The following is a 24962-nucleotide window of genomic DNA, read 5'->3' as shown; positions in this document are numbered from 1 at the left end:
ACCAGCCAAAGAAGGAAGCATGACAATGAAGGATGCACATTCTCATTTAGCCTGCACATTTAGTGAAAGAATATGCCAGTGAGAATAAACTATAAATAGCATTAGCACAAGCAATCAATGGAAACTATGAAGATTGACCTCTCTGAATTCAGTAACCCTTTCAATGCTAGTGTAGTCCTACAAGAGAAAAAAAAAGGCAATAATATAACAAAAGGAGAAAAGGATGGGAGTATTCCTTATCAGCCAATCAGAAATAATTTCACTACACTTCCCTTGCCTTTGCCTAATATGATGCTTTCATGAGAAAAGCATGGGGCTGCCATTGCTTTCCTATGCTTTAAGAACATTAATTCCCTTGATGTCATGTTGATGCTTTGGCTTCAATGCTTTCTGAAGCTCCGATCTGGAAAAAAAAAATGAGATAAGGAATTTCACACCAAATGCATTTTCTTGCAATTAGCTAATGCAGACAGACTGCATGATACATTACTGTCAGTGGGGATCATTCTCACCAGAATCATGCAAAACTTGTTTTAGGGTGCAGTGAATTTTGAAAACATCTGCATGTTGTGAGTTTGGGCGCATTCTAATCACCTAAATGAGCCTAAAAACAAATGACAGCACACACAATGCTGCATGTGTTTTTACTTGCTTTTGGCACGAGCAAGCCCTAAGACAATTATCTACAGTCTCAAAATACTGCATGCGTTTTCAATTGCTTTTGACATGAGCAAGCTCTAAGACAATTATTTACAGTCCCGGCACTTACATTTCCAGTAAGGTTCTAATGGTGGCTTTTGGAGCAGGAGATCTGAGTGCTTCTTTAAATAACCAATAGTTTACAGATTAGTGAATGAGCCAAGCAAAGAAAATAAGTAGCACTGTTTTCATATGTGCCAGCTTGTCTCATTTAGATCAGAAGTAGAAAATGTAACCACTAGAGGTGTTCAGTAAGGTCTCCAATACCAGGTAGTAATCACATAGTTAGTTTAATATATGAAACATCTACTTGTGCATTGACAGTTTTGAAAATCAAAAAGAAATACAAGTATAGGTTCCAAAGTAGTTGTTAACGATAACTACATTAACTTTTTCAAAAGTCTGCAAAGTCCTGCTTCCTACCTGAAAACAGGGACCTGAAGATGTTTCCTTCGGACTTGGATGAACTTTTCAGTAGTGCCACCAACATCTGTCTTTTCTTGCAGACAGGACTCCAACTGTGTCGCTAGCTTTGTATCGCTTGTTTTCAGGAGGTTACAGGGCAACATAGCTCATGAAAAGTCACTAAGGACCGTTCATGTTGGCATCAGCATATTTTATAAACTGAATGTCAGGGATATATGTGCAAGAGAGTGCGGAACAAAGCCAGATGTTTGTCTTAGATGGGAGGGGAAAAGGAGGGGAAAGTATACAGTTTTAGAAAGAGCCTCACGCGGCTTTATATATTTATTTCCCTCAGTACGTCAACAATGGAGGAAAACAGATGTGCTAGTCCAAGAATCTGGATTAACTGTTTGAGATGTACATTCTAAGTAAATGTAGTTAGTTAATGTGGGGGCACAAAACAACATGGGAATAATAACAGACTGTCAGTCACACACAAGTTGAAACACAAAATAAACCAGATTCTTCATTGTGTTTGTTAGGAACTTTTAAGGTTTTACTTGAGACCAGTGAGTTTAAAGTTGAACTTTAGGCGGGTATAAAAGACATGAATTCAGCACTGTAATCATTAAAGTAGTTCTAAAGTCAGAAGTTTTTTTTTTTTTCTCTTAATGCATTCTATGCATTAAGAGAAAAAAAAACTGCTGTGTGCAACAGCCCCCTCAGCCCCTAATACTTACCACCTGAGCCCATCTCAATCCAGCAATGTTGCAGGAGAGTGTCGGCTGCCCGGGACTCTCTCTCATTGGCTGAGACAGCAATTGGCTCCCACTTCTGTCAATCAAAGTCAGTGAGCCAATGAGGAGAGAGAGCGGGCGGGGCTATGGGCACAGCTCCATGTCTAAATGGACACACAGAGCAGTGGTTCGGCTCGGGTGCCCCCATAGCAAGCTGCTTGCTGTGGGGGTACTCAACAGGAGAGAGGGGCCGGGAGCGTCGGTGTGGGGCCGAGAAGAGGAGGAGACTTTAGTATCACTTTGAGGCTGACATGTGGGTAAAACTTTTTTAGCATTAGCTAGGCTTTAGCTAGGTACCAATAAGATGCCTCAAATTATGTGTGCTATACTGGTAGCTGCTGCTTCTTTCTTGAATTTTTTTTATACATGCATCTGCTGAAGTTCCAGCAGTGAAACCGACAGTCAGCGCTACAGCACAGCAGCTTTGTGGTTTCTCCATTCAGGAAAAATCTTGTATTCTTTTCTTGTTCAAGTATTTTTTTGATGAATAGAATAGACAAAGTTCACTGACAGTGAACCAGATAGGATCAAACAACAAATGGATCCTTGCAGGAAGCTATAGTTGGGTCCATATATATTTGGACACAGGCACAATTTTCATACTTTTGGTTCTGTATGCCACCAGAATAAAATTAAGACTAAACAATCCAAATTAATTTGAAGTGCAGACTTTCAGCTTTAATTCAAGGGGTTGAACATTAATATCAAGTACAAATTTTAGGAACTGCAACCATTTTTATACACAGTCCCCCCATTTTCAGGAGCTCAAATGTAATTGGACAAATGAATACAATCATAAATAAAATGTTAATTTTTTTATATTTTGTTGCAAATCCTTTACTGGCAATGACTGCCTGAAGTCTGGAACCCATGGACATTACCAAAGACTCTGTTTCCTCCTTTCTGATGCTTTGCCTAACTGCAGTTTTTCTTTGTTTGTGGGTCTTTCTGCCTTTAGTTTTGCCTTTAGCAAGTGAAATGCATACTCAGTTGGGTTAAGATCGGGTGATTGACTCAGCCATTGCAGAATATTCCACTTCTTTTTCTTCAAAAGCTCCTGGTTGCTTTCGCAGTGTGTTTTGGATCATTGTCCATCTGTATTGTGAAGTGCCATCCAATCAACTTTGCTACATTTGGCTGAATCTGGGCTGACCGTATATCTCTAAACACTGCTGAATTCATGGGGCTGCTTCTGTCTTCTGTCACATCATCAATAAACACCAATGACCCAGTGCCGCTGGAATCCATGCATGCCCATGCCATCACACTGCCTCCACCATGTTTTACAGATGATATTGTGTGCTTTAGATCATGAGCTGTTCCAAGCCTTCTCCACACTTTTTTTTCCCCGTCATTCTGGTACAGATTTCGCTTAGTTTAATCCGTTCAAATAATGCTTTTCCTGAACTGGTCTGGCTTTTTTAGATTTCTTTTTGGCAAAGTCTAATCTGACTTTTCTATTCTTCAGGCTTATGAATGGTTTGCACCTTGTGGTGAACCCCTTGTATTTGCTCTTGTGAAGTCTTCTCTTGATTGTAGACTTTGACAGTGATACGCCCACCTCGTGGAGAGTGTCCTTCACTTGTCTGGATTTTGTAAATGGGTTTTTCTTTACCATAGAGAGGATTCTGCAATCATCCACCACTGTTGTCTTCCATCGATGTCCAGGCCTTTTTATGTTGCTGAGTGTTACCCATAATGTAAACGTACTATTTTTGTGTATATCCACAAAACATGACTAGTTGGGGAACGTGAGAACAGATTTAGAAAGCATTAGATTAGGAAGTGAACATACTGCCCAAGTAATTTGTCCTGCTGCAGTCAGAAATAAGGGAGGTTGCCATAATGTTTCTTATTAAAAGGGCTGTACTAAAGTACAAGAGTGCTTTTTTTCAGCAAAACAATATTCAAACAGGCAAAGGATGCAGAACAGCACCAAATGTTCTTGGTGAGGGGTTGTTCCTACATTTGGAGTGTTCTCCCAGAAGTGAATAATTAACATGTGTACTTATGGATTTGGCTAAATACATTCTAACAGACTAGATTAAGATTTTGAGAATGCTTAAAAGGAGCCAGAACCCTGCCAAGCATCCCTTTTACGTTCCTTTTAAACATAATCTATGTGTACTTAAAGTGTTTGTAAACCCTTACATACACCCAGTGAAATGACTGGCCTCAGGTGATGCACAGGGATGAAAAAAATAATCCTGCATAAGCTGTATGTGTTTATCTGCATCCACTCTTCTCTACATCCGTTCAAAGTCTAGAATTTATACAGCATGTCTGAGATGTCAGAGCTGAAGTTACACTCTGCAGAGCTCAGTGAGTAGAGCTCTGAGAGCTGATTGGAAGGAACACCCCCCCCCTCATTCTCAAAGCACACAGGAACAGAGTTGAGGCTGTCAATCAGCTGGGGATCCCTCCCCTGTCACCTTTTTTCTCTGTTTTCAGGAAAACTTGTCAGAAGTGATTCATGCGGATATCAGAGGAAAGAATCAGCAGGCAGAAATTACAGTTAGTGCTCTTAATTGAGACAAGTACACACTATAGTGGGATATGCTTTGCTCATTTATTTATACATATCAGTTGGGAGTGGGATGCCATTCAAAAGTTCACATCATATTCTCATTGGCATCATCCCATGTGTAAATCAAGAAAAAAGGGAGAACCAAATAAGGGCAGGACTTTAAATATGCCTCTGAGAACACAGCACGCAGAATGTATAAAAAAGTACAAAATTGTATTAAATTTACATATTCTTTAAAAAAAGCACCAAAAGGCATAAAACCATAGAATTGTATAATATACAATACAAAGCTTCACAATATAAGTATTTGCTAGAGGAATTGATGTTCATGTATATGTTCAATGATAAGTAGGTCAATGCATTTTTCGGGAGCCCCCGCTTCTTCAGGACCACATTTAGCATATCGGTATATCACTCTTGACTGTAATGATGATCTATAACTGTCACATGCACCAAGTGGTGATAAATTAGCAGAATAAAATAAAAGAGTCTCAAAAGAGGGTTGCGCCTACTGGCCCAAACAAGATAAGGTGACCAGATTTTTAAAATGAAATCCGGGGACATGTTTGTTTTTTTTTATTGACAAATGGTAAACTATCTTACAAGCATATTTTCCTCAAATGATATATGCAGTGTTTATGGAATGATTGTATGATATATACGTTATTTCTCATATTTCGTCCATTAGATAAAAAAAAAAAAAAAAAAAAAGGTTAGGGCAGTACAGTGACAGTATACGGCAAGTTAGGGCAGTACAGTGACAGTATATGGCAGGTTAGGGCAAAACAGTCACAGTATACGGCAGGTTAGGGAAGTACAGTGACAGTATACGGCAGGTTAGGGCAGTACAGTGACAGTATACGTCAGGTTAGGGCAGTATGTAGTGACAGTATACGGCAGGCTAGTTCAGTATGTAGTGACAGTATACGGCAGGCTAGTTCAGTATGTAGAGACAGTATACGGCAGGCTAGTGCAGTATGTAGTCACAGTATACAGGAGGCTAGTTCAGTATGTAGTGACAGTATACGGCAGGTTAGTTCAGTATGTAGTGACAGTATACGGCAGGCTCATTCAGTATGCAGTGACAGTATACGGCAGGTTAGTTCAGTATGTAGTGACAGTATAAGGCAGGCTAGTTCAGTATGTACTGACAGTATACGGCAGGCTAGTTCAGTATGTAGTGACAGTATATGGCAGGCTAGTTCAGTATGTAGTGACAGTATACGGCAGGCTCATTAAGTATGCAGTGACAGTATATGGCAGGTTAGTTCAGTATGTAGTGACAGTATAAGGCAGGCTAGTTCAGTATGTACTGACAGTATACGGCAGGCTAGTTCAGTATGTAGTGACAGTATACGGCAGGCTAGTTCAGTATGTAGTGACAGTATACGGCAGGTTAGGGCAGTGTAGGGTGAAATAGTAACATGTTAGGTCTGTATGTAGTGACAATGTGCTCAGTCACTTACAGCATGGCAGGTGATGGAGATTCCCGGACAGCTGTGCTCTCTCCTCCTCTTTCTTCTTTAGCTGCAGGATCAGCCTGAGGGGAGGAGTCTGTAGGAGGAGTGGAGGAGGTAGCCACACCCTGACCCCGCCCACCAACTCCAGCTGCCTCAGGAGACAGTGAACATCCCCGAGGGACAGCCTAAGCTTATTAGACAACAGGGGAGTGTTACAGACAGCCTCCCCCATACCGCTGGACTCTCTGCTATCCCAATCGACTTTTTACAAACTGCAAGGACAGGGAAGGTGCAGGCCCCCCCCCATAGATCTGGTGCCCGCTCATTAAGGGTATTGTACTGGCTTAAAAGTGGCACTGCCTGATGCCGCCCCTGCAATCCGGGGACAAATCCGGGGACAGATTTGTTTTGGGGAGAATGTCCTCAGTCCGGGGACTGTCCCCGGAAATCGAGGACGTCTGGTCACCCTAATACAAGGGGGTGTAAAGATAAAAATATCTTCTGATGTGATTAGGATATCGTTATCCAGTAGTTAGACAGCATCATATATTTATGTAGAAAAAGGATCCAGATATGACAGACCTGGTGGTATATTTGAAAAGGTTCACAGAGGCCATCCCTGGCCCTCAAACTGATAGATCAATGAATCACCAGCAAGAGTTCACGCTACCAAGGATCAAAATATATATTTTTTTGCCCTTCCTCATAATAAATATCCTTATAATAAATATAAGTGGGTACTGGAAGAGCCAGAAGGTAAAAAGTCCTTCTTTTCACTGTTGATCACCTTGGAATGTAGACCAGACCTCCAGGAGGGTGTTTATCTGTCATGCTGTTAAATAGAGCTGGTTCTGTTGGCATATTAAATAATTCCAGTGGTGTTGGTCTTATAGGCGTTGGCCTAGCTGGCAAGAGAATTACTGAACATGGCATGCAAGTTCCTGATGGAGACAGACTTTTTTGAGGTTGGCTGCACCATGACAAGAGTACATTCATATAACATTAAGAAGAAGTGAAGATTGTCAAATGGGCTCCATACATTTTGTTTCTATGGGAAGCCTCTGAGGTGCAACCACCACTAACCTAATTATTCCTTCCTCATATCTGGAATCTACAAATCAGAATCCTATTGGGAACAGCTAGTAGAAATTGTGATATACTACATTGCTATGATATGTTCATATATGTCTGCTCCAAGCACCCAAATCACTAGGGTGCTCAGTATGGATATTTACCAGTCGTACTGACTCCCTGTGGGATACTGGGTCATCTTTGTGCTAGTATGAGATACATTTTTGAAATGTTCAGAACCTGATCTGTATTCCATAAAAATTACCCTTCAAACAATCTTCTTTGACTTGGTGGGATACTCATATGTATTAAGACCTTTATTATCTTTATGTTTAAACACTTCCAAATTAGAGTAACAATGTTAAAAATACATTTATAAAAATCAAAGAAAATCAAATGGCAAACAATTAATGAGAACAAAAAGTAATCATCATTGTATACACTATTCAGCAGCTGATTGTCAGGAATCCCAAGGTGTCTAAATCCCAAGGGGACCAATCAGTTTTGTATTTTTAGCACTATAATCTCACATATTTTAAAGCCAATTGCAAACTCTGTTTCATCTCAGTAAAGAAATACCAGGGAGTATTTATAACCCCCCATTTTTGTAAATGGAACAGACCACTATAGCAGGTTTTAATAAAAAGCAGGCAGATTTTGAAAGTGCTTAGTTAAATAACTGAGTTTGTTGTGTAGCCTCCCTGGCGGTATGATTATGTCAGATTTTTGAATCTCAAAGTGGTACATTGTTTTGCATAGAAATTTGGCGTTTTATATTGTAAGCCTGTAAATCTTAGGAATAACTCACTTAAATCTGTCCAAACAAGAGTCTAGTAGACATCCCGGGTATGATAAAGTCTAAAACACTACATCATTTTTGAATTTGCCACCGGGCTCCGCCCCCATGCGTTGCGACGCTTGCAGGGAACGAAGCCCCGCAACACAGAGCATTGGGCGGAGGATCCGGTGAAGGATACAGCGGGGGGGACATTGCAGAATCCTGGAGACAAGGTAAGTTACCTGTACCAGGATTCTGCAATGCAATCCCAAGTGTGGCTCGAGGTTGCCACTGTTTGTAAGGAAAATTAACCCAGAGCAACACTTGGGATTGCCGTCAGGGAGGTTAAAGTGTTTACTCTACATAAATACTGTCAATACGTCCCATAATAAAGCAAACTGCTAATCACGTTCTCACCACTTAGGACCCCTTAGAGCTTCACTACAGACAAAGTGAGGCAATTGAAACTCCTTTCACTTGTTTTGTTTTTTTATGGGGGGGTTTTCGCTATATTGAAAGACAGTGGTTATCTGTGTGGAATCAGTGTTCTCTGCAGCGGTCCAACAAGTCTCTTGCTCAATCACAGCTAAAACTCTCCAGTCAGCAGAGATTGCGAGAATTGTTAGTTGGAGAATTTCATAGAGAGAAAGGGTTCTTCTCCACAGCATGCTGGTGCAGGGAGTGAAGTTTGGAATGGCTGCAGGGACCTATTTCTAACTACTAACAGTAAGACATGTAATCTTTCACTACAGACTTCAAAGTATTTATGTGTCTAAAACATCATACTTGGGTTTAAATATGCCTTCAAATTTGCAGAATGTAGAGACCTTGCCCTATGCTGTTTCTTCCCTAATACATTTAGTTTGGATTGTTACTAGGTTGTACCCAGCCTGATTTTTTGTGTGCTCTTTTTCTATGTTCTGCAAGTTGTCCCTATGCTCAGTGGGGTGATTGCTTTTGCCTGTTACTGTAAAGGTGGTTCCAGTAATTAGAGTGGGAAGGACACTTCCTGAGTTATGAATATGTATCTGATTCAAGCAATCCATGAGGTTCTTGTTTAGGGATATAGTTTGGGAAGATTATAAATATTTGGGTCTTATTTCCAGAGTGTTCTCTCTCCTCTTGGGTTCTGCCTGTACAGGAAGTGTTTAAAGATTCTCTTGACTTAGGTCTTGCCCATTGCCCATAGATCAAGGCACCTTTGACTGTTCTAAAAGGGTGAAGAACCAGTTTAGTACAGAGTGATTCATGCAACTTAAGAATGATCTACCTAGCTGCTCTCACAGGGTCATCTACTAAGAGGCTACTCTTAAAGGGCCTATTGCTATCACTACAATTTGTACAATACATGTCCTGTTTTTGTGCTCTTTTTGGGTATCTTTCACCCCTACACATTCTCTCTTTTGAGTTTTGAGTTTAGAGGTAAAAAAGACCAAGGTGACTGGCACCCAGCTTGTTGTCCATCCCACTGTACACCAAGGACCTGACCTGAGATTAAAATGCTAGCTCATTGAGCCACTTGGGTGGACCTCATCCACCACACAGGGGTAAGGGGTTGCTACTAGAAGAAAACAGCGCTGAGAGAATATGTAGGCTGTCATTAATGATCTCTCTATTCACTACTGAACTCACTATTCAGTACTTTCTGTTCCACAGACCTGAACAAAGTATATGGACCAAGAGTTCTGACTTCTACCTGATTTTCTGATCTACATACTTGTTCAAGGTCAGTGACTTGGTGAGTATTGGAGACAACCAGTCAACTCTTAGAAGAAAACAAACAATGGCACATTCCTCTTACTACAGGTTTGCTTTAAGCTCATTTTGATAGTGGAGCTATTAACAGCTACAGATCAAGGTGAGGAAATTGCATACCTGCTGTTGGTGATTACCGAGAGTGGACACAGTGGCAACCTAAAATAGCCAGAACATTGTAAATGTTGGCTTTGCTCTTTTTCCCTGAAGGGGTAAAAAAAGTAATCCCATTCCATTTAATTCTATGCATAAAAGGTAGCGATATCACAAGGGAGCTTGTTTCATTGTGCCTACAGCAAGGAGACACTCCATTTTATTTAGAGAAGCAAGTTGAGATTCTCCAGGCAGGGAGTGGGAGACAATCTCAAGTTGTTTAATGCAGAATTCACAACATGATTGCTAACGAAGTTTACTTATCAGAAAAAGGAGAAGCTGGAGGCTGGCAAGAGATGTCTGCCAACTGAAGTGGTTCAGTAAGAAATTCCTCTTCATATGGCACTTTGTACTTTTTGATAAGTCACTTGACCCATACTGTCTTATCTGTTACATGATTTTCATGTGATCGAACTTGGCAAAGCATGCCTTTCTCTTTGGAAATAATACATTTTGGCAGCTGCAATGAACATATGAAAGATAGTAGGTTGAGTTACCATCAGGCAATCCACTTGCTATACTATAATTGCTTCTAACCAACCATGCCAATATTAAAATAAGGGAAAAAGCACATTTGTAGAAAGAAGGATATGCTGTTCTTTTTGCCAGGATTTCAAAAACCTGATGCAAAATAAAATTATTAAAATGTGAATATATATATATATATATATATATATATATATATATATATATATTATATAATTATATACTGTATACACACACATTACTGTGCATACTTTTTGCATAGAAGCGTCAATAGATCAGGGCTCTGTGGAGGCCAAACCATTACTTCCAGAACATTGACATTGGCTATATGCTTGGGGTTGTTGTCCTGCTGCAGAATACATTTGGGGCCAGCCACAGGTCTCACTCATGTTATGACATGCTGGATAAGTATCTGCCTGTATTTCTCAGCATTGAGGACACCACTGATACTGACAAAATCTCCAACTTCATTTGCAGAAATGCAGCCCCAAACTTGCAAGGAACCACCACCATGTTTCACTGTCGCCTGCAGACACTCATTATTGTACCGCCATTCAGTAAACAAGCTGCCTTTTTCTACAGCCAAATATTTCAAATATGCTGCCATTTTTCTGCACCCCAATTTCTATGTTTTCATACAGAGTTGAGTCGCTTAACCTTGATTCCATATCGGAGGTATAGCTTTTTGGCTACAATTCCTTCATGAAGATTACTTCTGACCAGACTTCTCCAGACAGAAGATGGGTGTGCCTGGGTCCCACTGGTGTTTGACATCTCTGTGCTGATGGCACTGCTGGACATCTTCTGATGTCAAAATGTAGTAAGCATGATATGTCTTTCATCTGCTGCATTAAGTTTCCTTGGCTAATCACGTCTACAGTATTCAACGTTACCCGCTTCTTTGTGCTTCTTCAAAAGAGCTTGAACAGCACATTTTAAATCCCCAGTCTGCTTTGAAATCTTTGCCTGGGAGAGATCTTGATTATGCAGTTTAACTACCTTGTGTCGTTTTGCTGTGCTCAACCTTAGTAGCACAGTTTGGTTGTTCCTCACTCAGTTTTAAGCCTCCACAGTGGTTTCTGCTTCAGTTACTGTGTTTCAGCCTACTTATAAAATTGATGATCATTAGCACCTGCTTGGTATATTTGGTTAATCATACATCTAACTCTAATCCTACAAAATCCCTGACTTTGTGCAAGTGTAAGAACTAAAGTTGGTTTGAAGCCAAAGGGTAGTCACATCAAATATTGATTTGATTTTGATTTTTATTCTGTTCATTCACTTTATATTTCGTAAATTTATCCAAAAAAAAAATAATTAAAATATATACTTTTGATAGCATTCTTACTTTACAGCATTTCTTCACAGCTGCATAACGCTTTTCCACAGTGCCTTTTGCAGTTGTATCTCTAATAAATATGTGTGTTTTTGGCTGGGTTCTAATCATTATAATGTTCACCTTTTTTGGACTCTGTAGGTTTTCTAAGTCTGTTGGTTTGATTGCTTGAGCCTGTTACTAGAAAGAGGTTCCAGTAATCAGTGTGGGAAGGATTACCCACTAGATCATGAATATTTATCTGACTCAGTCAAACCATGATGGAGTTGTATGGGATTATAGCCTGGGGAGATAACAAATGTTTTAAAGCACCAGATGGATCTTTCCTCTGGGGCTTTGCCCCTGGGAAGGTGCAATGTATAAGCACCATTTTCAGTAACTTACATTAAACAAAAAAAAATCACTTTTTAATGACTACCTTTTTTTTGTAAACTTGGATACCTTAAAATTTATGACCAGAAACTTTTCAAATATTCTGTGGTCAAAAGCATGCTGATATATTTGTGTGCCTTTTTATGCAATTTTGTCTATTATCACAGTCAAATTGTTGAATTTTTAAAGCAGCTTTGGTCAGTATATACATGCACTTATGTTGCAAAAAAAAGTTTATTGCCATTTACGTTTTTAGGCATTGCTTGGTCACACGATTCTACAACTTTACGCATCAATAGCTTGAACATACAGAGAACAAAATTATGGAGATCACGAACAAATTCCAGTAGTAGCGTGCAAAACAAAGACTCCACCAATATCAATAACACCTTTTTAAAAGTGCGCTTTTTTTATAAACCATCACAAGCCCACTAGACAAGCTCCTGCAAGGGGCCCACTCATCAAGCTCCTGTACTTTGTTCCTTTAGTATAAAAATGTAAAGAAATCTTTCATAAGGAAATTTACCCCTTGCTGCTTACTAAACTAAAAAAACTAAAAATAACACAAATCTTAAAATTAGAAATAGGTGGGCATGGTTGGTTAGTTTTGCAGGCAGCTACACTGTATCGCCTGGATCTCTTTCGCAATCACTTCTATTACTACCAAATATTTTGTAACATGTGTGAGATAAATAACCACAAGACTACTAAAGATTCTTCTTGTAGCATACTTCCTGAGAAAGACATTAAATCTCTGTCTCTGGAGACACTTTGCCATCAGATCATTTGACTGAGATGATTCCTGTGGCATCATAGTTCCCAGGGCCTCTTCATTCATAGAAAGCTGAGTATCACCAGCTGGATACAGCAGAGGAATAAGCAATGGACCCATTTCTGTAACAAATGAACTTGCACTCTCCTTCTGCTGCCAGTATTCCTACCAGATTTTAAACACCTTGCTCTTTCTCTCCTTTCCATTTTCAGTGAACTTCTTCCTCTGAAATTTAGATCCAGTACTCCAATCGTACTGCTGCACTAGACGTTCGTATGTAAATCTCTAGAGGCACCTTATGACCAACTTCTCAAATCCAAGACTTGCAGTGGGAGGTTTTTATAGTCAAGGCCCTGAATTCAGTTACATTCAGTTTCACATGCCCCATACAAACCCCTACTTAGAGATTGGATCATCCTAAACCGGGGGGGGGAGCCACGCTCAATTAAATATCTGATACAAATCTAGCACCCTCCTAGAATAGGTTGCTAGAAAGAGGTTTAGGCAAATTTAGTTTTTGGCTCCTCTAAATAGTGGAGCAGTGTTAGATTTAGTTTTAGTTTCGTTTCGTTTTGGCTGCTTTGGTTCTCACAGGCTGCAGGTTCAGCTACCTCCCCCTGTACTCTAGTAAGTTCTAGAATATAGTGGGCTGGATGAGGCTGACCCTAGGCCTGGGCCTGAATATTTATGAGTTCTCAGAAAATCCAGGGGGGGGGGAGTGCCCAGTAGGTGGTTGAGAGAACATAAATAGTCTGGGACAGAAAGCAGCAGGATTATTGTCCTTCTGGACAAGTCAGCTAAAGCCTGCAGAGAATTGTGAGGTTCCAGCTATGCTTGAGCTAGGGGGCCTATTGCAGAGAGTTAATAGAGGTCCCAGCTCAGTGGAGCTGGGGGGCCTAATTTTCTAGAAGTGGTACAGAATCATGTAAAGAAGGTGCACTAATGATCCGGCCTGGAGATTCACCAGTATCATGTCAGTATTGAACAGGAGGTATCCAAGTATCGGGAGATACAGTGTGTAGAGGCCTAGAAGTAGGATCCTAGTTTGCTGTTAACCCCTCGTGTGATTGCGTCAGTTCTGCGAAAGTGGGATTTGCCTGGCTGGGAGTACCAGAAGTTCTTGTGTCCCTAGTCTCTGCAAAGAGGGGAGGTGCCCCCCTGAAGAGAGTAGACAGAATAGAAAGAATCATCCAAATGTTTTGTGCACTATTTCAAAGCTTTCCCATACCCCATTCAAGTTTAACCAGTAATAAAACCTAAAAAAGACAGCCACTGACTGGTTATTGTGAGAGACTGTACAAGTACAGTGCCTTGAAAAATTATTCATAACCCTTGAAATATTCCACATTTTGTCATGTAACAGCCAAAAATATAAATGTATTTCATTGGGATTTTATGTGATAGACCAACACAAAGTGGCACATAATTGTGAAGTGGAAAGAAATTGATAAATGGTTTTCAATTTTTTTTACAAATCAATATGTGAAAAGTGTTGCATGCATTTGTATTCAGCCCCCCTCAATACTTTGTAGAACCACCTTTCGCTGCAAGTCTTTTTGGGGATGTCTCTACCAGCTTGGCACATCTAGAGAATGAAATTTTTGCCCATTCTTCTTTGCAAAGTAGCTCAAGCTCTGTCATATTGAACGGAGAGTGTCTGTGAACAGCAATTTTCAAGTCTTGCCACAGATTCTCAATTGGATTTAGGTCTGGTCTTTGAATGGGCCATTGTAACACGTGAATATACTTTGATCTAAACCATTCCATTCTAGCTCTGGCTGTATGTTTAGGGTCGTTGTCCTGCTGGAAGGTGAACCTCCGCCCCAGTCTCAAGTCCTTTGCAGACTCTAACAGGTTTTCTTCTAAGATTGCCCTGTATTTGGCTCCATCCATCTTCCCATCAACTCTGACCGGCTTCTCTGTCCCTGCTAAAGAAAGGATCCCCACAATATGATGCTGCCACCACCACCACGTTTCACAGTGGGGATGGTGTGTTCAGGGTGATGTGCAGCGTTAGTTTTCCACCCCACATAGTGTTTTACTTTTAGGCCAAAAAGTTCAATTTTGGTCTCATCTGACCAGAGCACCTTCTTCCACATGTTTGCCGTGTCCCCCACATGGCTTCTCGCAAACTGCAAATGGGACTTCTTATGGCTTTCTTTCAACAATGGCTTTCTTCTTGCCGCTCTTCCATAAAGGCCAGATTTGTGAAGTGCATGACTAATAGTTGTCCTGTGGACAGATTCTCCCACCTGAGCTGTGGATCTCTGCAGCTCCTCCAGGGTTACCATGGGCCTCTTGGCTGCTTCCCTGATTATTGCTCTCCTTGCCCGGCCTGTCAGTTTAGGTAGACGGCCGTGTCTTGGTAGGTTTGCAGTTGTGCCATACTCTTTGCATTTTCGGATGATGGATTGAACAGTGCTCTGTAAGATGTTGTTCTCCACAACTTTATCCCTGACCTGTCTGGTGTATTCCTTGGCCTTCATGATGCTGTTTTTTCACAAAGGTTCTCTAACAAACCTCTGAGGGCTTCACAGAACAGCTGTATGTATACTGAGATTAAATTACACTCGGGTGGACTCTATATACTAATCAGGTGACTTTTGAAATTGATTCCACTAGATTTTAGTTAGGGTTAGTGAAGGGGGCTGAATACAAATGCACGCCACACTTTTCACATAATTTTTTGTAAAAATGTTGGAAATCCATTAATTATTTTCCTTCCACTTGACAGTTATATGCCACTTTGTGTTGGTCTATCACATAAAATCCCAATAAAATTATTTGTTTGTTTTTGGTTGTAACATGACAAAATGTGGAACATTTCAAGGGGTCTGAATACTTTTTCAAGGCACTGTATCGTGTGCCTGGCTGCTTTGGGACCCAGAAGGGAATGGAACCTGGGACAAATCAGTGGGACCAGATAAGGGATTTGCGCTACACATAGAATGACATTTGTGCAACATTAACCTGAGAGGACATATCTTCAAATGTATCTTACAGCGTTCCAAGAGCCCTAAATCCCAGAGAGCTAATATTGTTGTTGTGTCAAGCGGAAGCCCATCACTCCTATCCCCTGCATATGTACTGTCCAGCAAGGCTGAGCATCATACTGCCAAATCAATAGGAAGGTCTTAGCTTAAAATGACAGGCCTGTTTTTTGCACTGTGGGGAAGGGACAAAGATTGAATATAAAAGGCTTCCAGATTTGAATCTGCATTCACACCTGACATATAGTTTTGAGGCAGAAAGTCATGCGTTTTTACCGTGATTTTGTCGTGATTTTGCTGTGTTTTCGCTGCTTTTTTTGCTGCGATTTTGCACAGGTCAAAATGTCACCAATGTAAAAAGCAGAAAAACGCCTGAAATCTGCCCAAAAAGAAGCTCATGTACTTTTTTGAGCTTCAAGCGTTTTGCTTCAGGCTACAAAATGCTTAGATGTCAATAGGGGACGTTTAAATGAATGGGATTTTGCTTGTTGGCCGTTTTTCTGGCATTTTTTCTGGCGTTTTACGTGCGTTTTACAAGCTGAATGCGCTCAGATGTGAATGCTAGACATGTGCATTAATTTTCGTCCGAATGCATTTTCGTCCGAATTTCAGGTATTTTTGTTATCGTTTTAACAAACGATAACGAAAGTGCAGAATCCGAAAAACGAAAGATCCGACATAAACAAATGCTTTATTTTCGTTTTCGTTGCTACAACAGTTCGATATAGATAGGAGATTCGACATGATGACAATAACAATCTGTGTCCATCAAACCTGTGGTCGAATGTGCCTAACCTTAACTCTATTAGTCTAAGATTATTCTACATAGAGAGAAAAGATTCGACGTAGGGGAGAAAAGATTCGACGTAGGGGAGAAAAGATTCGACGTAGGGGAGAAAAGATAAATAAAAATAATGATAATGATGACTGTTATTGGCTGATTTTAACCAAAGAGGAGGAGCAGTAAAATAGCTAGAACTAAGTACACACGTACTTTGGCTTATGGTGTCTGTTGAAAGTTCTAAGAAGATTCGACAGAGCAGGTAAACTACGGCGTCATACAGTTTAGCTGCTCCGTCGAATCTTCTTTGAACATTCGACAGACACCATAAGCCTTCAATGACAGATTTGACCTTAATTTGGATTTTCGGACAAATGCAATTTTTAACGAAAAACGAAATAAATAAAAACGAATTTCAGGAGTAACTAAATAAATGTATTTTTCAGACGAAAACGAAATTCCGAAACAAAATATTTCAGTGTGCACGTCTAGTGAATGCAGCCTTAGGCTTCTAAGGACCTGCAGAGGACATCCATAGGCATACAGGTAATTCTAAATTATGACTGGTTTACTTTAACCAATACATGGCCAGCATTGAAATCCAGGGACATCAATCCTTGAATCAGTCCTTGAAAACCTTGGACATCAGGTAATTAGGGAATCATATTGCACAGAAATGATGGAGGGAATCAAATTATATGATTTAATTTAGATTTAGTTTGGTTGGCAAGACTGTAGTTACATAGGGTAACAGGTGCAGGCTCATAGGAATAAGCTTCCCTGGTGCTGCTTCCCCTTTTTATTTCACAGATGATATTCATGACTGATGTTGTTCTGCAACTTCCTCCAGTAACTAAGATGTTAAAGCTATTTAACTTTCAATTCTGTGCCAATTATGGCCCCAAGAGAAGGGATTAACTGTTAATTTAGAGGTTGGTGAAAGTGATTGTCTGCCACTGAGAAGGATTTGCTACTTTTAAACTGCCTTTGGCCAGATGCTAGGCTTAAATAAAGCACCTTTTTTCTCATTCCATTTCCTTGCGCCAAAGGGGTCAGCATTTTGTTTTGTAAGCGTGTACCTTCGATGAAAGATAACTCACTTTTCTGGACGTTTGTGGCCTCTCGCCATTTTTTTTTTTTAAATCCATTTCTAAACTTAGTTTTTTGTTTAAACATTGCTAAAATAAAACCATTTTGGACTACACTCCAGGGTTCAATCTTCTCAGTGTTTAGTGCTCATTGTTTTTTTTTTCTGAAGACAAAGTAGAACAAAAATGAAAATAAATTGCTACAGCAAATTGGGAAAGTAAATCATTTTATGCTGTAAATCACTTTTAATACACACTAGCTGAAAATGGAGATAAAAAGAGTTCCAGTTTAAAGAGTGAACAAGGATTCTTATACATATATACATTGGTAAAAAAAAGTGCTGTTTATAAAGAGCAATATTTTATCTTAGAAATACTAGGATGTAATATTCGTCAGCTGACATTCTGCAAACCACTAAATACACCCCAGTGAAATATACATATTTGAAATATTTTTTCGGTCAAAGGAAATCTAATTCTGTTCAGCACAGTTGAATACTGTCCATGATACTTTTTTAATTTCCACTAACAGTTGAATTTTCAGCACAAGCTAAGAAATAATAATGTTCCTCAGCACCATCTAGTGGCCACAATGCAGTATTTTCCACATTCACACATTCAAATTGCAGAGAATATAACCTAGAAACATTCAAATTTGCTCCATTTGCATAGAACAAGTTTACCTGCATCTTCAAGGAATCAGATGTGGACGCTGTATCAGTTGCATAGCGTGCGTTCCAATTTCCGGGGCTGGAAGTGATGAGCGGGAGGGTCAGCTTCTGGCCCAGAGAGTGGAACGCAAGATATGCAATTGATACAGCGTCCACATCTCGCACAAGAGTAGGGCTGATGGTTCATTTTGATGACATCCAATTCTGTGACAGTTTTTTAAAGTTTTTTTTATGTATGCTGCCGTTTTCTAATAAATCACACGAGGATTTTACTTTATGAAGAGCTTCTTATGTTTATATATCGCCTGTTGCATATTCTTTTGTCCCTGGAGCCTTGGAGATCATCCAATAAAGAGGGAACCACCAGAGGATATCGTACTGGGAAGTGGTCCCCATTAATGACCCACAAGCACGATAGACTCCTCTTGCTGTATGGTGAAGGAGTCCAACACATTTGGTGAGTGCGGATCGTTCACTATTCCCAGGAGGTGGATGTACACAGAGCACAACACAAAGAAAAGGCTTTGTTTGCACTGATATCATGTACTTTATTTAATTATAGTCACTGGAAAAATGTATTGATAAGATGCTTATTCACTTTTGGAATTGTTATAATTCACATTGACAGATGTTTATCCACTTTTGATACAGCACTATTATATCCTTGTGATAATATTTAGATGTTATACCTATGTGTAGTTTTGTAGGATAGTAACAAGGCACAGTCACTTATATTGAAATTTAGTACATAGTCAAGTTAGAGCAGGCGCTGTCTAACACACATTCATCCAGTCTAAAGGCCCGTACACATGATACGAATATCGGATGGAAAAATTCATACTACGAGCTGTCTGCCAATTTTCGGATTGTTAGTACGGTGCTTTCGACAGCGGCTTTCACTTTTTCGTCAGACAAAAGCTGGATATGCAGACTATAACATTTTTGTCTGATGTGAACTCACTGTCAGATTTTTGTTTCATTAGTACGGTTTTCGTACGAAAAAATTCATAAGAGCAAGACTATGCATGCTCACAAACTAAAGAATACATACAAAACTATTCACACTTCTGAGTTGTATTCTGTCGTACAAAAAAAAATCTGTATTGTGAGTAACCTCTTTACTTTTGACACGAGACTAGCATGCCACAAAAAATGGATGTTCGGTCGTCCGAAAATCTAAGCGTGTATACGAGGCTTATGATTGCCTCCTGAAGCATGCCAGCAGTCTCTGACCATCTCTTGTAACATGTCTGCAGTCTTTGACTGCTTTCAGTAACATTATATTTACTGAATGTTATGAGAGGCCCTTTGGTGATGTCAGGAGCTGCACTTTAGGGGCCCTATGTCAAGTGCGTTAACCACATCTGCTTTAAGTCAACCAATCAAAATCCGTTTTTTGGTTGTTTTTTTTGTTAATTTACCCCACACATGATTGGGTATTCAAAGTGAACACAGGTTCACTAAATCTACAGGTTTTACTTTGATAAGTGAACAACTTCTGTTCCTTTAGTAATTCAACTTCGTAAGTTTTGTTTTTCAAACTTCCTTTAACAGACCGAGCTGTCCAGCAAAAGTGACAGTTTAAGGGTTGAGAAAAACAATTCAACACTGGCAGGTGGGCTTACAATGATTAGTTTTTATTCATAACTGCTTAATAGGTGTCAGCTGGACATCAGATTTAAATTGTTTGTCCAGTTACAGTATGTAAAGTCCAAGACCCCCTTCACACTGGGGCGTTTTTCAGGCTCTTTTGGGCTAAAAATAGCATCTGTAAAGTGCATGAAAAACGCCTCCGCTGCAGTCCCAGTGTGAAAGCCCGAGTGCTTTGAAACTGGGGGGGGCGCTGCGCTGGCAGGACTTTAAAAAATGCCCTGCATGCAGCATCTTTGGGGCGGTGAAGGAGTGATGTATACACCGCTCCTCTATTGCCCCTGCCCATTGAAATGAATGGGCAGCGCCGCAAAATGGGCGCCTTTTAACCCTTTTCTCGGCCACTAGCGGGGGTTAAAGCGTCCCACTAGCAGCCGAAAAGCGCCATTATAACAGCGGTAAAGCACAGTTAAAACTAGCGGTGCTTTACCGCTAATGAACCCACCGCTCCAGTGTGAAAGGGGTCTTAATCTACCCCATTGAAAAGAATGGGCACCGCTGTGCATTTAACCCTTTATTCGGCCACTAGCGGGGGTTAAAAGCACCATCACCAAATGATGGTAAAGCGCCGCTAATAAGAGCAGTGTTTTACTGTCAACGCCCGCCCCAATGTGAATGGGGTCTTAGGCTGGCCATACACTATACAATTTACTTGTTCAACTTTTCTTTAGATTTACCAAAACCATATAATATGAGGTCAAACCTAAATCCTTTCAACTTGTATTTTATCAGGCAGGCCCTTGCACTACATAGTTTAAGGTAAATCTAAAGGAAATTGAACAAGAAAATTGTATAGTGTATGGCCAGTCTTAGTCCACCTAACACTACCTTCTCCATTGATTGATAATGCTACTGTCCAAAGGTTGATTTCTCTCTTCTCCTCGTCTGCTCTCTTCTCCTTTCATCATGTTCTGGGTTGATTTACTAAAACTGGAGCATTCAGAATCTGGTACAGCTGTGCATGGTAGCCAATCAGCTTCTAAATTTCTTTCAGCTTGTTCAATTTTAACTTTGATAATAAAACCTGGAAGCTGATCGGTTTCTATGCAGAGCTGCATCAGATTTTTGCACACTCCAATTTTGTGAATGTGCCATTCACTGCTTTATAAATATGCCCCTGTGCTCCTTTAAAATGATTGTAAAATTTTTTTTTTGTTTTTCAATAAAAATAACAAAAATGTTATACTTACATGCTCTGTTGCAGTGGATTTGCACAGAGCAGCCTGGATCCTCCTTCTTGGGTCCCTCTTCTGTGCTCCTGGCCCTCCCTCCTGTTGAGTGCCCCCACAGCAACAGCTTGCTATGGGGTCACCCTAGCCAAGTCACAGCTCCCTGTGTCCATTCAGACACGGAGCTGCGGCCCGGGCCCACCCCATCTCTCTCCTGATTGGCTGATTGACTTTGATTAACAGCAGCGGGAGCCAATGGCGCTGCTGCTGTGTCTCAGCCAATCAGGAGGGAGAGTCTCAGACGGCTGAGACACTCGTGCACATTGCTGGACAGAGATGGGGCTCGGGTAAGTATTAGGGGGGGGCGAGGGGGACTGCTGCACACAGAAGGTTTTTTATCTTAATGCATAAAACATTCTGATTTTACAACTCCTTTAACTGACCCATGGCACAATTTTAGCATGTCAATTCTATAATTATTGAATGACCCAGTGCCAGTTGTACTTTCATGCCGCCTGGCAGTCTAGCATTGGCAGCTTTGAATGTGCCACTTTTTAAATTTCCTTAGCACTCAGCTTGCTAAAAAGGCACCCAGAGGAGAAAGGAGCTGACAGCGCTGGTGGGGGACTTCCAGAAAAGGAGGTAAGTGACCTTTATGTGCAGTATTGTTGCACAGAGCAGACAAGTATTTCCTCTTTTTTTAATTTAATTAAAAAATGCCTTTAGTATTGCTTTAACGTAACAGTGTATTTAACATTCTGCCTAGAGTTTCACTTTAATTTACACATATTAATTACTGTTTGCTTCAAAGGCTAGTCGACATTATCATTTAATCAATTTGTATTGATTTATTTTCACCTGAAAGCTATTTAAAAATATCCCTGTCACACATTATAGATGATAATAACAGTGTCCTGGGTATCATGTATAATTACACAACAAAGCTCACTTTATCTGACATATCATGACAACCTAATTAGTAAACATATGAATATATTATGGGACCGGAAAAATATAATATTATCATATGCTGATACCTGCTAGCGAGAAGTGATTTAGAATGTATTTTAAAGTCATTGGAATTAAAGGAATTGACCGTACCAATAATCAATAAATCAACCACAGAATGATGTAAATTCAAAATTCATTATTATTGAAGTTACATTATTCTGTGGCTGACTTATTGATTATTGATACGGTCAATTCCATTAATTCCAATTACTTTGAAATATCCTCAGTGCAGTATAAGGTGAAGGGAAGCCCCACTCATGCCCATATGTTCCTCAGATCCTTTGGCAATAAAATAATTCATTTTTTTAAGGTCAAACAACAAAAATGGAAGCGATTAGACAAATTAAAGGTTTTTTTTGGCTATTTTCAATGGTGACAAGGGTGACATAATCAATAGATTTAGTTTTTTCTTTACATCAAGCAAAACAGAATAATTGAAAGAAAATGTATTGATATATTGTTTTTTGATAAATATATTGTCTTTAATTTGGTTCCAATAAAAAAAAGAGAAAAAAAGAAATCACATGAGTGGCATCAATAAAACAGCCAGCACTCCAAAAAGACTTTATTGATTTCAACTGTGTCTATTACTGTAATACTGAACATTACTGTTAGAAGTTAGAAGAAAAAGACAACCTTATCAGTGTTTTGCTGATCATTTAATGTCCAATAAAAGTCTGGGAGAGGAATGGTGACTACTAAAGCTGAATTTAAGAAACCGTTCTTTCTCAGCTACTCAAAAATTAGGTAAATACAATTGCCATGATGTAAAGGGGTCAGACATGCTGTGTGATTTCTGCACTTTAAACAGCTGTGGAGCAGAAATGGTTGCAGATAAACAGCTACAATTTATATAGGAGGATTTGCTTCATCTCTGTGTATCACTCAAGGCTAGTCATCTCACTGGATATCTGTAAGTGTTTACAACCATTTTAAGTAAGCTATATTATCCCGCTGACCTGGGTGGAATGCCGGCCCCATGTAAAAGGCCTGGAGCTATCAGGAATAAAAAGGCCTCTTGAGTCAAAGTGTTCCCCTGATAACATTGAACTGTGTAATACTGAGTCATAGATATTGCCTGGGTTTACCAACCCTTCTATATCTATAGTTTCTTCAACTTGACCTTGCAGGATTCTGAGACTTAGATGAACCTGCTGGAAGGGAAGTTACAAAATCTTGACTTTTCTCATTAACACATGACTGCTGAGGCACAATGGGCCTAGGTACAAATGAATGTAATACCATGGGATCAAATCCCCCACCACCCTTGCCCTTTTACCCCATTAAATAAAACACTTACAACCATTAGGTTGGAAAGGGCAAGGCCACAGCTTTATTAAATTCCAACATGTAACATGTGAACACATTTAACCACTTCAGTACCAGAAGATATGGCTGCTGAATGACCGGGACATTTTTTGCTATTCGGCACTGCGTCGCTTTAACTGACAATTGCGCGGTTGTGCGATACTGCACCCAAACAAAATTGACGTCCTTTTTTCCCCACAAACAGAGTTTTCTTTTGGTGGTATTTGATCACCTGTGCGGTTTTTATTTTTTGTGCTATAAACAAAAAAAGAGCGACAATTTTGAAAAAAACACAATATTTTGTACTTTTTGCTATAATAAATATCCCCATTTTTTTTTTTAAAAAAGCAAATTTTTTCTCAGATTAGGCCGATATGTATTCTGCTACATATTTTTGGTAAAAAAAAAAAAAATCGCATTAAGCGCATATTGATTAGTTTGCATAAAAGTTATAGCGTCTACAAAATAGGGGATAGATTTATAGCATTTTTATTATTTTTTTTTTTTTTTTACTAGTAATGGCGGCGATCTGCGATTTTTATCGTGACTGCGTCATTATGGCGGACACATCGGACAATTTTGACACATTTTTGGGATCACTGGCATTTATACAGCGATCAGTGCTATAAAAATGGATAGATTACTGTAAAAATGTCACTGGCAGTGAAGGGGTTAACACTAGGGGGCAATCAAGGGGTTAACTGTGTTCCCTGGGAGGTGATTCTAACTGAAGGGGGAGGGGACTGACTAGAGGAAGTGACGGATCATGGTTCCTAGCTAATAGGAGAACACGGTTTTTCACTCCTCTCAGAACAGAACAGGGAAGTGTCTCCTCGTCCCTGTTCTGTGTCTCCTGCTCACGATCGCTTGTGGCCAGCGGTCATTGCGACCGTTGGCCACGAGCATCGGCACCCCGCTGTGCAGATCCCACGAGCCGACGTATAGCTACGACTGTTCGCGGGATCGTGCCGACTTGCCACAGTAAAATGGCGGCGGCTAGTCGGCAAGCGGTTAACCAGTGCCAGTCACAGTCATACTGTGAGCACTCGATTCCAAAAGGGGAAAGTGGGGCCTGTCCTTACCAAAAGTGCTGGACAGACAGCCTACTTCCAATTTTCCATCAAGGGCATAGCTCATTACAGCAACTTTAAATGCTGGCAAGGTCAAGAAACCGCAGCAAGCTCTGACATACCATAACAGAGGAAAAAAGGGGAGGGGGGTGGGCAGCTCTTCCATCCAATTCTTCCGAAAGACCCAGAATTCCCTGGGGCACACGATCCCTGAGCTCAGGCCCATCCCTTCCCCCAAGTTTCCACCAATCATCACCACCCACCCCTTTGCCCGGCACCTGGCTATGCCCCCATCAGTCAAGGCTCTCTTTCCCTAGGGGGGCTCAAGAGGCCTTCAGCTGTGGCCTACTACACATTGGGGTTTATTTATCAAAGGCAAATATTCTGTGCACTTTGCAAATGCAGTTGCACCAATTTTCCCCAGAGCTTCCTCAATCATATGCAAGCAAAATGCATTTTTTTCTTCTTGCACCTGATTGAATATTCTTTACAAAGTGAAGCTTCATCACATTCACAGAGCTCTGTGGAAAATGAGTGCAAATTAACTTACAAAGTACACAGTCTAGTTGCCTTTAGTAAATCAACCCCACTGTGTCCCTTATAGACTTTAAAG

General features: G+C 40.2%; 1 protein-coding gene across 4 annotated transcripts in view; it reads right to left on the bottom strand.

The window, feature by feature from the left end:
• PDE1B (phosphodiesterase 1B) overlaps window positions 1–24962 on the bottom strand; it is a 519764-nt gene that overhangs the window by 244066 nt on the left and 250736 nt on the right. Inside the window, exon 1 of one of the 4 annotated variants that reach the window (XM_073613642.1) lies at window positions 1123–1430. The exons of the other annotated variants lie outside the window; for them this stretch is intronic. Coding sequence (XP_073469743.1) covers window positions 1123–1268 — 146 coding nt within the window. The 5' untranslated portion in view covers window positions 1269–1430. Of the gene's footprint in view, window positions 1–1122; window positions 1431–24962 lie in introns of those variants that run through there. 4 annotated transcript variants of the gene reach the window in all.

This window comes from Aquarana catesbeiana, linkage group LG02, assembly GCF_042186555.1.
Source record: "Aquarana catesbeiana isolate 2022-GZ linkage group LG02, ASM4218655v1, whole genome shotgun sequence".
NCBI lineage: Eukaryota > Metazoa > Chordata > Amphibia > Anura > Ranidae > Aquarana > Aquarana catesbeiana.
The sequence above is the reverse complement of the archived record's forward strand: the minus strand, read 5'-3'. Positions and strand labels throughout refer to the sequence as shown.